Source organism: Molossus molossus, unplaced genomic scaffold (assembly GCF_014108415.1).
Source record: "Molossus molossus isolate mMolMol1 unplaced genomic scaffold, mMolMol1.p scaffold_m16_p_22, whole genome shotgun sequence".
NCBI lineage: Eukaryota > Metazoa > Chordata > Mammalia > Chiroptera > Molossidae > Molossus > Molossus molossus.
The window spans coordinates 35,493,213-35,506,291 of NW_023425358.1; the positions used below are offsets into that span (position 1 = coordinate 35,493,213).

General features: G+C 51.4%; 1 protein-coding gene across 1 annotated transcript in view; it reads right to left on the minus strand.

Annotated features, from left to right (window-relative positions):
- Window positions 1–504: 504 nt before the first annotated feature.
- Window positions 505–13,079, minus strand: part of MPHOSPH9 (M-phase phosphoprotein 9) — a 42,917-nt gene continuing 30,342 nt past the window's right edge. The window contains exons 17-24 of the mRNA XM_036276976.1: window positions 8,786–8,929; window positions 8,181–8,356; window positions 6,757–6,903; window positions 5,690–5,810; window positions 4,817–4,917; window positions 3,882–4,126; window positions 3,523–3,591; window positions 505–976 (exon numbers count right to left, since the gene is read on the minus strand). Coding sequence (XP_036132869.1) covers window positions 875–976; window positions 3,523–3,591; window positions 3,882–4,126; window positions 4,817–4,917; window positions 5,690–5,810; window positions 6,757–6,903; window positions 8,181–8,356; window positions 8,786–8,929 — 1,105 coding nt within the window. The 3' untranslated portion in view covers window positions 505–874. The remainder of the gene's footprint in view (window positions 977–3,522; window positions 3,592–3,881; window positions 4,127–4,816; window positions 4,918–5,689; window positions 5,811–6,756; window positions 6,904–8,180; window positions 8,357–8,785; window positions 8,930–13,079) is intronic.

Consider the following 13,079-nt stretch of genomic DNA (forward strand, 5'->3'; position numbering starts at 1 on the left):
GTCCACGAGCCCTTTTCCTTTTCCTTCCTGTCCGGGGCGGGGTGGGGTCGAATGTCTGCAGGATGACTGCAGCTGAAGCCCGGACAGGGAGGAAACCTGGGCTCCTTTGACAGCCGCACTGGGTGGTGGCTTCATCTGTCAACTGCTGGTCAAGGGCGGGACACGGTACATTCAGGATGATGGGCAGAAAGCTGCAGCTGTCCGAGCTTTCACTCTGAGAAGTCCTCTAGGTAGCAAAATTAGAAGGTTACATGTCTTCTTTCCTTACAAATAATGAAGCTTCAGGGAAACAAATGAGTGAGTTATTCAGGCGGTTTTCTGAGCTGCCCAGTACCCACCACTCCCACACCACTGTCACTGCCGACCGAGCAGCCCAAGACACAGCGTCGGGCAGGTCGCGTCATCGCCTTTAAACACAAAACAACTAAAATCCAAGGTATGTCGTAACGTTTTTTGCATCCAGCATATATTAGCCTAGCATTATGAAAACTGTTCTGAAGCATTTATTTTTTAAAAGAATCATATTCACGCTGTGGAAGATTTATACAACTGGTGCGCCAAGGTAACTAGAAGGATGAGCACTATTTGCTTAGGACAAGCTGCTTCCCGGTCACACTTCCTTATTCTTGATATAAACTGGAGACATATACTATTTAAAAATAATACTTTTTAAATAGTAAAATATACAAGAGATTCCTGAGCGTAACAAAAATATCTTGAAAATATGTGGCCATCTGAAGTATAAAACAGCACGTGTCGAGAATAGCATGATTGCAAACGTCCGGCGTGCAGCCCCACGACAGTATAAAACGGTCTGCCTCCTCCGAGCGCAGTTACACGTCGGCGCGAAGTGTCTCAGTTGAATGCGACAGCCTCAGAGGTTGGCAGAGGTGCGCAGCACGTGGAACTTCTTCAGCGTCATGCGCACGGAGCCCAGCTCTCGGTTGACCCTTTCCAGACGGTCCTCCAAGGCTTCCTGGGGCAAACGACAGGGAGAGCTGGATGAGAGCCCACGTCCAGTGCACAGGTTCCTAATCACCACCAAACTGGCCTTTCTTTCAGCGAAAGCACACTATCAACATGCAAATCGACTGATGTTGTGTGACAAACTGCAGACGTGTGAGCGCAGCGCCTTGGCGGCGCCGAGAACCGCAGGCCGGGAGGCGCTCGGACCTCCCGCAGCATTAAGACACCGGCAGAGCCAGCCCCCTGCGCACACACAGGACAACCTGCTTCCGACAGAAACGTCGAAGTTAAAAAGGAAAAACAACACCCGGGGGAGACTGTTCAAAGGAACAGAGATTTCACAATCAATCAATGTCAACAACTGTGACTTTTATTATTTATTTATTTATTTATTTTCACCTGAGGATATTTTTACATTTATCTTCAGACAGAGTGAGAGGAAGAGAGGAAGAAACATCGATGTGAGAGAGACACATCAATCGGTTGCCACCTGCACAACCCCAACCAGGGCCAGAGACAAACCGCAAAGGAGGTACGTGCCTTTGGCTGGAAACGAACCTGGGACTCTTTGGTCCACAGGCCGACGCTCTAACCGCTGAGCATACCGGCCAGGGCAACAACTGTGACTTTTAAATAACTGGAATATATATTTATCTTTTTAGATACTTTATTCAGTATTAACTCCAATGGCATACTGAAATAAAACTGTAAAATGTTCTCTTTCACAACTTTAATTATAAAAGGACTACATATTCCTTTATAGAATATTTAGCAGACAGATGAGCAAAAAGAAAGAACTACTGTTCCTCTTTCCTGTTTTTTCTGCAGAAATGTTCACCATTTTTAAGAAAAATTAAAACAGAATCAAACTCTACTTCAAAATGTTTTTCAACTGAACTTGTCTTATTATGAAATATCTTTCCACAACACTGTTTTAAATTAAGTGCAACATTTCACCAGATGAACCATACTTAGCCGATAATCCTAGTAAAAATTTAGGTGGCTTCTAATTTTAGGTGCCACAGATGAGGCTGCAACAAATGCTCAGACACATCTCCGTGCAGTGTCTTCAGCGCTGCCTTAGGGTCACCCCCAGAAGCGAAACGCCAGGTCCGAAGGAAGCAAACTTCTCATCTTGGGGAGAGGTCAAGCTGTCCAGAGAACCTGCGACAATTTCTGCTTCCACCTGCAGGGTGTGTGAATACCTTTCCCCTACCCAGGTACTGTTTTCTAAAGACTACCTACCAATGCTGCCCTGGCGGGTTTGGCTCAGTGGTTGGAGTGTCGGCCCGCGGACCCTAGAGCAGCAGGTACAATTCCGGTCAAGGGCATGTACCTCGGTTGTGGTTCAGTCCCTGGCCCTGGTTGGGGTTGTGCAGGACGCAACGAACTGATGTGTCTCACCCATGTTTCTCCCTCTCCCTCTCCCTCCCCCTCCCTCCCGCTCTATCTGAAGATAAATGGGGAAATATCCTTCGGTGAGAATTTAAAAGAAAAAAAAAACCCAATGCTGATGCTTTTGTTTAAATGTGTATTATTTTTTATTCATTGCTGAGGCCATTTTTTATCCTTTTTTTTTTCCCCAATTTAACTTTCTCACTAAGGATCACATGTAAGTGTCCTCAGCCCCTTCTGCTCCACGTTCTCCTTTCTGAACGGAGAGCTGTGCACCAGGTGGGCAGAGCCGGCTGACGCGCTCCCTGTGGGACATGCGGTAACAGCCAAGGACACAGACAGAAGCTGCCGCGTGCACCGCTGTGAACCTACTTTTGCCCGCCCGTGTATGGAGAGAAACCAGTGCCCTTCAAGTCTTATTTTAAGAGCTTACGATCATTCTATAAAAATATATGAAGCAAATGTTTCAGACAGATTTAGGATCAGAGCATCAACATTCCTCCTTCTGCCTTCCCAGGCAACTACTTTAAGAAGAGTTTCGTGTGTTGAATCTTACAAATTACTAATTAAAAACTTTTAAAACAGCAAAAACAACAAAAAGACTTAAAGTCAGAAAAAAGAGCAGCCAGGACCCGGGGCCCAGGAGCAAGGCCCGCTGTCGTGTGCGACGGCCCCGGCCTGGAAGCCCCTTCCCGAGCACAGGCACCGAGGTGCCCACACAGACAGGCGTGTCAGAGGCGTGACGCTGCTGTTAGGGTTACATGTCACAGAAAGAACAGAAGGTGCATGTCCTTGGCTTCCTGCATTTCAACCCTCTGAAAAGCATCGGAAAGGGCGGCACACGGCCCGTCGCCAGCACCACCTGCCGCCCCGCTCTGGGGTCACAGCCCTCCCTCCGCAGCTGGGCCATTTGCTCCGGGTCTGTCTCTCAAAACACGATGGTGCGGACACGTCTTCCTTCGCCTGTAAAGGCAGAGCCCGCCTCTAAGGCTGAAAGCTAGCCCGCGGTTGTGAAACAGGCTGCAGCCACCCGCGCCTCCCGCGAGGCTGAGCGTTCTGCCGCTGCAGCAGCGTGCCTGGGAAGCGCGACTTGACGTCCCCTGGGGTCACGGGGCCCTGACTAGCGCAGCCGCCGAAACGGAGTCAGCTGAGACAGTTCACCTGATTCAGCCTCGTCTGCAAAGCGACTCGTCCTCCAGCAGAAGGCATCCGGCTGAGGGCCGCCTCAATCTGTCAACACAAGAAAGGCCCAATGAACACAGGAGAGCCCTCGCTGCGGCAGGAGCTCGGTGACCGGAGGAAAGCGGAGACCAGCCTCGAGCGTTCCTGTCCACCTCGTCTTCACCAAGCCCCGCGGCCAGTTAGTGACACCGGCTCAGCTCACATGCGTGCAGCTTCGGTGTGAAATTCACAGCAACGTCCTGGGTGGGTCTGACTCACCAACTCCCTCCTGGCTATTCCTTAGACACAAGTGTGAAGTGCAGGAAAAGATTTTTTGAAATTTTTTTTGTTGTTTTTACCTGGTCCTTTTCTTTTGTAAGTTCGTCAAAAAACCGCTCAGTTTCGGCCAGGGTCCTGATGCTCGATGTGTACTGGAAGTCCTGCGTGGGCGTGGGCGTGGGCGTGGGCTCACACTGCTGGCCGCCAGGCTCGCCCGTCCCCCAGGCCGGCCTCCCGTACGCCGCCTTCACCCCACTTGGCAACAGTTCGGGGGACGAGTTAGGATTTACATGGGTGTCGGTGGCTTTTTCAGAATATTTTTTTTCTAGCAGAGAGAAAAGAAATTTCTTTTATTTCTTATCAAGTTTCTGAATAGCTCGTACACATACTAAATAAGTTAGCTAAGTTCACTCTCTGGAAATAGCTGCTACAGAACCAAATGTGTAATGAAGAGCGACAGTAATCAATCCTGGTTACTCAGCGCTTCTCCGCTCCGCGTTCCAAGAGCTTTGCTCTCGGTGGGACAATCTTCCCCGAACGAGCGGATGGAGACTTTCTGTAAGCTGAAATGAACTTTCAGTAAAATTAAGGCAAAAAGCAGTTTAAAAACTAAACAGCACATTTGTACCAACACTAAAGAGTTAACATCTTAGGGGCTACCCACGGGACTTCGCCTACATTTTAACTTCATTCCAAACTTAAAATATAAATGAGAAAATAGAAAAAATTGCCCAAAGCCTAAGCGGCATAAAAATCAGGAACAGAAAACAGAGAGGCAAACAGAACAGTACGGCCCTACAGTCACACATCAACACTCCCTGTACCTCAGTTTCCCCACTTTTCAGAGGGCAACAACGTCGCCACGAGGTGAGCACCCTGAATGCCTGTTTTCAGAGGCCCTTGGGCACAAATACTGAGGTACAAGGTAATGCACCATGTAGGACCTTGAGAAGGTAGCAGAAACTCACAAAATGAATGACTAAAACCAAAACTAGTAATTTTTAGGAAAAGATACCTTCGGAGTCATCTAGAGGAAGAAACTGGAGTTTTCTTGGATTGGCACGTTGTGATGTCGACACAGGAACAGTATCTAAATCATCCAAAAGTATATCAAATCTATTGAATGAAGCAAGTTACTTGTGAGAAAAACTGTCACTGATTTTTTCTGTCGCCGCTAGAAAGACGAGCTGGCCTCCAGATAACTCACACACTGACATCTCTTTTAGAAAGAAAGCTGGTCATATGATTTTCTAAAACTGAAATTTAGTTTATGTTTTCTAATACAAAACTATAGCTACATTCTGGAAACGGACAGCAGTGCCCACATGGCATCTCCTCTGATCTCCGTAACGACCTTATGGAATCGGCAGGGCAGCTATCATCACCCCGTCTTACGGAAGAGGAAACTGAGGCCCCTGGGCTTGAGCAATGTCTCCAGAAGCCTCTGGAGCTGGCTCAGCAGGAGCCAGTGGTCACCCCCAGGGCACACACTGCTGACCACGTGTCATGAGGACACTGTCTTAGGAGCCGACTAAACTCGCTCAGAACCAGGGCCAGGACGACAGCCCACATTCTTGTACAAACGACTCAAAAATGTCCCTGTATCATAAACCTATCCAGGAAAACAACGGATCAGCATTCTACATCCCAAAGCTGGAAGGGGTTCTGAGACAATGTTTAAATTTAGTAGTAGCCAGTTTACACAGTTACAAACTGTTTTCATGTACTGTAGTATTTTTAATTTTCAGTATGACATTCATTGATATGATTTAAATTCAAAGAGTTCCCATGAACTAAAAAATTAATGATAGCTAGAGGCTTAAGTTGACATTTTTACCAAAAAAATCAATAATATACATATTTTATGCTACAATTTTAGAGGACTTACCGAATTGAATTGCTTTCAGTTTTGCTAAGTAGATGACTAAATCCTGGGGACAAATTTTCTTTAGGGGACCGCTTTGGACTATAAGCCACGGTCACCGGTGTTAACATAATCTCTCTCTTCGCTGCAGAAGAAAATGAAGAGGAAAGACTCTTTTCCTTCACATAATACATGTGTTATATCGGCAGAACATACTTTCTTTTTTAGCCCTTTCTTCTAACTTTCAAAGAAATATAATTTCATCGTAAAACTCTATGGAGAATAAATAAGAATATCAAAATCGAATTCCTAACCCTGCCATCTAGCGTGAACTATGCAACATCCCATCTATCCGGGCGTAACTGCAGCTTCGCAGGGGTCAGAAGTGGGCGGGAGCGAGGTGGGGTGCCTGAGCCCGGGACTCCCCATGGCCCGGCCCCACAGGGCCCCCCTCAGCTGCTATGCAGGGGGTCAGAAGTGAACGGGAACGAGGTGGGGTGCCTGAACCCAGGACTCCCCATGGCCCGGCCCCACAGGGCCCCCCTCGGCTGCTGTGCAGGGGGTCAGAAGTGAACGGGAACAAGGTGGGGTGCCTGAGCCCAGGGCTCCCCATGGCCCGGCCCCACAGGGCCCCCCTCGGCTGCTGTGCAGGGGGTCAGAAGTGAACGGGAACGAGGTGGGGTGCCTGAGCCCAGGGCTCCCCTCGGCTGTGTGCAGGTGCAGAGTGGGGGCCCAGTGCTTCAACTCGAAAACCACACCTTGATCGGCTCTAGAGAAAGGTGACTCGTGTCGAGTACCCTTAGGCAAACACATGCAAAGAAGCACCCCTTTGCAGGCTAGCCTCAGTGTGATTAGAGAGTTCTCTCCTCTCAGACACTGTGGTGGTATTAGTTGCAAGAATTTGCTGGACACACAAAAAACCTCACTCAACTGATCCTTTTTCCAGTTACAGTCACAGTATCTATGCAGTCAGATGATGTTTTCTTGCGGAAGGTCCTATTTGGGGACCCTGCGCTCGGAGCACTGTCCTGGGCTGAGGGGGAGGAGAGGGGAGGTGGCACGAGCCCAGGAGGGCGCCAGCTCACTCTTACCTGGAGCACTGGACCTGCGGTGGGGAGGCGGCGAGGATGACGCCCTCTGCGCGGCGGAGCTCAGTCTCCGGTGCCTCTGCTGCGCGCACTTCTCTGGGGTGCGGCTTGTTCCCACAGACGTTTCCGTTTGCCGAGGATTCGCTAATTCTACGGGACAGGGGAGAAAAAAATCAAACAAGACAAACCCCGCTTCAGTCATCTGTCTTTATTAACAGGTGGTTACACCAGCAAGCCATTCTTCTCGTAACGAGGGTTGTAATGATTATTCACAAACGCACACCTCACAGGTAAAAACGCCTGATGAAGAAAAATGTGGGAGTTTATAATGCATTCATTCTGGTTCCCTGTTTACAACTGGGATTCAGGTGGTTTTTCAAGAGTTTAATTTTAGAAAGCAGGTCACTAATTTATTTACTAGGCGGCACGGCTGTGGATGCCACACGGAAGATGTCACCGATGTGATCAGGGCCCGGCCAGCGAGCAGAGGAGGGAGCTGCAGGCACCTGGCCCGTGAACACGCAGCCCTGGGACCCGCTGGCCCACTGCGGCTGCTCAGGCACCAGGAAGGGGAGCAGGGCTCTGCCAGCTCACTGTAAAAACACCAGGCTGCCAGAGTTTCTTATTTTTTATCCTCACCCGAGGACATTTTTGCATTTACCTACAGATAGAGCGGGAGGGAGAGAGGGGGGGAAGACAGAGAGAAACATCGATGTGAAAGCGACACATCGAGTGGCTGCCAGCCACACGACCCCAATGGGGGCTGGGGACGAACCACAACCGAGGTACATGCCTTTAGCGGGAACCGAACCCGGGCCTCTCTGGTCAGCAGGCCGACGCTCCAACTGCCGAGCCAAACCGGCCAGGGCTCTGTCAGAACTTTCTGATGTAAGACAAGCTGACATAAAAACATTCAAACAGCCTTAAGAACGCCACAGATACCTTAGTGATCAGGATGTACCGTGTAATCTGCTTTTAGAAGGTGCATGACAGCGACAACTGACTGGTTCACGAGGGTTTGATGACCCATGACGTGGGGCTGGGGCAGCAGTGAGCCAAACTAACCCTCACCACGTGGGGGGCCATTCTAAACTTTTTTTTTTATCCTCACACAAGGACATTTTTGCATTTTTTGTTCAGATAGAGTGGGAAGAAGAGAGAGAGAGAAACATCGACGTGAAAGGGACACATCGAGTGGCTGCCACCTGCACGACCCAACCAGGGCCAGGGACAAACTGCAAGCGAGGTACATGCCCTTAGGGGGAACCGAACCCGGGTTTCTCTGGACCGCAGGCCAACGCTCTAACCGCTGAACCAAACCGGCCAGGGCGGGGGCATTCCATTTCAAACAGAAGGTAACACAGGTAGGGGGAAGGGAATACACTGTGTCTCTATAATCTACACCAAATGAGAAATAAAATACTTACTATTCGAAGTGTCCTCTTTCTCTGTCTGTGTGCCCCAATTTTTAAACATCTTTTCTTCGTCGAGTTCTTTCAAAGCTCTCATGATGGGTGCGTCTGAAGTCTCTCCCTGTTTCTTCATGGGTAAGTCTGCTGGTGAGCTCCCGGGTAGAGAATCCTTTTCCGGAGGAGAAGGGCACCTTAAACGGTAATCGTACGGCACAGTGCTACGGCTGCACGTCCACACCCCGCATGCACGTGCTAGGTCTGTGCTCAGCGTGGCAGTGTTTGGAGGGGCCTGTGGGGTCACGTTCAGATGAGATCGAGGGGCGCCCCCGTGATGGGTTATGCTCTAATGAAAAGGGAGAGAGCAGATCTCTGCACCTGGGACAGGCCATGTGAGGGCACAGCCAGGAGGGGCCTTCCCCACGGACCCAGGAGCGCGGGAGCCTGCACAGCCTGCGCGGGAGCTGTCCAGAGAGCATTCGTCTTTCAAAGCAAAATAAAAATCAGGTTCTTAAAATGAAGACATGAAGGAGCAAGGAGACGGCTCTTTATATCTTCCTGAACCTTCAAAGGGAATCTCTAGGAAAACACAGCAGGTCCTAAACAGCTGACGGGTGTCTCACCCAGGAACACGGCTTTCCCCCGGCTGGCCGGCCGCAGCCCGGTTCTGGGGGTCCAGGGGGTCCAGGGGCTGGCCCGTGAAGATGGAGTACTCCGCGCCGGGGATCAGCCACTTACGCCTGCTGACGTCCGAGGTAGCCAGTGCGCTGCAGAATGAGGGGGTTTGGGTCGTTACAACATTTGTGCTTCCATTTGAACTGAGATGAAAACACCCTGCTTCGAAAGACCGCGTGTGCAGTCATACAGAAATGTAAAACCACACACAGCAATCTTAGTTTCGATACATGAATTCTACATTGCGATTTTAAGATTGAACTACATTGTTATTTCACGCTTCTGTTACTGGTGATCATTCCTGAACCTCAGTTGAGATTCAGGGGTCTCACACCAACACAGCTCTGCACCCCCCCAACTAGCCCATGGCCTGGGCTCAGGGTGAGAGCGGAGGCCAGAGCGCCCTCTGCCTCCCAGACCAGCCCTGGGGCAGACTTCTCTGCACAGCTCACTAGGAAGCCGCTGGTCACATGCTGCTACTGAATTCTCCAAGCAGGGCTACTGAGACTGAAGAACTGATTTAAGTTTTTTTTTTTCTTTTTTATTGAGTTTTAGAGAGGAAGGAAGAGGGAGAGAGAAGTAGAAACATCGATGAGAGAGAACATTGACTGGCCGCCTCCTGCGTGCCCCCCACTGGGGATCAGGCCCTCAACCTGGGCAGGTGCCCTGACTGGGAATCGAACCAGTGACCTCTTGGTGCAGGGTCCACACTCAACCACTGAGCCACATCTGCTGGGCTGAAGAACCGATATTTGAATGTTTTTTATTTAAATGAGTTAGCCGGTCACTGGCTGGACTTTAGAAACCCCGTCTCATTTCCTCTACACCTTCTCTGCCCTCATGCTAAGAAGACCACATGCAGGAGCCGAGCTGGGCCTCTCCGGGGACTTGGCTCTGCCCCTTTTCCAGCACGTGCACCTGGCTGGTCTCGGCAGGGAACATCCCCCGTGTGGAACCGGTCCCCCAAGGTTCTTCCAGCGCCCTACTCCAGCCCAGCACTGACCACAAGGCTGTGCCCGTGGCCTCCCCTTTCCTACCGCGAGCCCCTCCCAGCGTCACTGCTCCTCTCTGCCTCCCCGGTGCACCGGGTGATGGCTGCTCACTGCCCAGTGCCTTTCTGCACCCTGCCGGGCAGCCAGCGCCTCAGCCTGGCGGCTACAGTGACCTCGCTTCTTAGTGCCTTCGCCCCGACAGCTGCGCTCTGCAGAGTGGGGTGTCATCACTGAGTCACTCTCACCATCTTAGCTGGGCACCCAGCACTGCTGGCTACAGAGCCTCCAGTCATCGGCCACCACCTCCCCCACTCCCTCCCCGCCCCGCCGGGGCCTCAGGAGAAGCCGAAACACCGGAGCCAGGAGGCGCTTGCCCTCTGCCCTTCACGCACGCTCTTCAGGAGTTGCCTCTTGTCCCCGTTTTCATTTTAACCCGTCACTCCTTGTCCTTAACTGTTAAATTAAGAAACATTTCAAACAAGCTTAGAAAACTGCGAAGATCACTATAAGGAGCACACACCCACACTGTCTTAACAGATGCACATCTCACCCTGCCTGTTCTCCGTGTCAGACACAAAGCCGCACAGTGCGCTGTGTTTTCAGATGACACCCAGGGCACAGCGCACACATCCCTGCAACGCTGCTGCTTCGACTCAACATCATCTTCGAGGTTCATCCGTGTTAATGCACAAGATGCCACCACCTCACTCGTGTGCCCAGTGTGAGCATCCGCCCTCCTGTGGGTGGACGCTCCATCCCTGCGGGGTCACACTTCAACAATGCCACCATCAACAGGCCTAGAACTGCTCCCAGGCAGACACGCAAGGGTGGAACGTGGAGTGTGGGGTGTGCACCCTCACCCCACTGGACACTGATGAGCCCCGTCTGGCTGTGCCTCTGCAGCCCACTGGTGGTGCGAGTCCCTCCCGCTTCAGCCTGCCCGGCTGCACAACGACTCGATCTTGACGTCGGGCTTGTCCAAGGGTGTGTGCGTGGTCTCCCGTTATCCGTCTAATTTGCATTTTTCTGATTACTAGTGAAATGAGCACCTTTTCATTTTTATTAGCAATTTAGGTTTCATTTCTGTAAACTGCTTGCTCACATTCTGTGACCGCTTTTCTACTGAGGAAGGTGTCTTTTTCTCATTGATTTGTAGAAGTTCTTGATATTCTGGATACTAATCCTTTATTGATTGGTTCCTGTTCTCTTTAAAAATATGAAACATTTCACCCTGGCCAGTTTGGCTCAGCAGTTAGAGCAATGGCCCACAAACCAAAGAGTCACGGGTTCGATTCCGGTCAAGGGCACGTACCTCCGTTGCGATTCAATCCTCTGCCCTGGTTGGGGCTGTGCGGGAGGCAACCAATGGATGTGTCTCTCTCACGTGGATATTTCTTTCAATTTCTCCCTCCCTCCCTTCTTACCTCCCTCTCACTCTATCTGAAGATAAATGAAAAAATACCCTCGGGTGAGGATTAAATTGTGTGTGTGTGTGTGTGTGTGTGTGTGTGTCCGTCCGTCGTCCCTGGAGACACACAGACAGAGTACTCATGCACCAACCATCCTGCTTTAGAAAATCTTGCTTTACTACATATCCCTTAAATTTCCAGAGCAGACACTCCAGATACAAGTGGGGTCCCCTGGTGCCTCTCCTGTCTCACTCTCCCCAAAGCTACCCTTTGGACATTCATGCTCTGCACCCCAGCCTGCTTCCGTGCCTCTGCTGCATGTACCCGAGCCCCGCGGAGCCTGGTGAAACGCGGAGCCGAGGTGGGCAGCAGCCTAGCCGTCCGCCACGGGGCTGCTGCGCCTCCACACCGCGCTCACAGCCGACGGCCGAGCTCAGGGCTGGCACCTTCCTCTGCAAAGAGCCAGAGAGGGAGCATCTACGGGCCCCCCAGTTCTGTGGCAGCTACTCCACTTGGCCACTGCAGGGCAAAGCAGCTGCACACAGATGCAAGTGAATAAGCTTGGCTGGGTCCAACACAACTTTATTTATGGACACTAAAAATTTGAGTTTCATATCATTTTCATGTGTCATGAAATATATATTTTTTCAAACATTTAAAAATGTACAAACTACTCTTTGCTCTCGGACCTCACACACACAGGCGGGTAGGCTAGACCTGGCCTGGGGGCTGTCATTTGCCAGCCCGATCTGGTTGTGCATGGCCGCTGGACAGTGTCACGAAGGACTGAGTCACGATGTGCGTGCAGCTCTCAGACACTCGCCACTGCGTCACTCCAGCCACACTGTCCCCTGGGTCCTCAGGAACCTGCAGCCTGCAAGCCCAGCGACGCACAGTCTGCACTGTGCCCGCCCCTCGGCAGCGCTCCAATCAGGACTGCTCCAATTCTCCTTCGTTTTCGGGCAGCTCTTTCTCAGGCTCCTTGGCAGCTGCTCTACCCAACATGAAAACCCTGGGGATCCCCAGAGCTCTGTCCTAGATGCTCCTCCCCAAACACGCCCGCCTCCTCTGGCTGTCAGCACCATCTGGAAGGCGACTCCGGCAGCTGTAGCTCCAGCCGACCTCACTCCTGAGCTCCACACGCAGCGCTACAGTCACCTGCTCGATTTCCACATGGAACTCACATGACTGTCCAACTGAGATGCCCAAGCTGCGGTTCTGATGTCACCCCAGGCCTGCTCCTGCTGTCCCGTCCCTTCCCGGCACACGGCATCCTCACCCTTCCAGACAGAATCGAAGGGTGTCTTGCACACCTCCCCTACCCCGCCATCCGATGCACAGCCTAGCTCTGCGATTCTGCCTCGACTCTCCGCAAGTGCTTCTCTTCGGTCCATTCTATGGCCACTACCAGCCACCTCCCTCCCAGCACGCAATGTTCTACCCAGTCTCTCTGCTTCTACTCATGCAGGCACATTCAACGAAGCGAAATCAGATGACATAATTTTACTACAGAGAGCCCTTCAAAGTGGACCTAGAGTAGAATCCAAAGTCCTGGCCGTGGCTCCGAAGGCAATCACGACGGGACCATGAGCTCATCGGGGCTGCTTCACCACTGCTGGGGACACATAGGCCACACTAGCTTCCTTTCGGTTCCTCTTACATGCCAAGCCATTTCCTACCTTGGGACTTAGCAGGGCCCATTTCTCCGACGGGAGCATCCCTCTCCCCTCCATCCCTCCATGCCTCTCACTCCAACAACTCCACACATGCTCACTCTCTGCCTCCAGGTCACCTCCACAGACAGACTCTCCCTGACCCAGCCTTGGCCTTCCCGGTGCTCT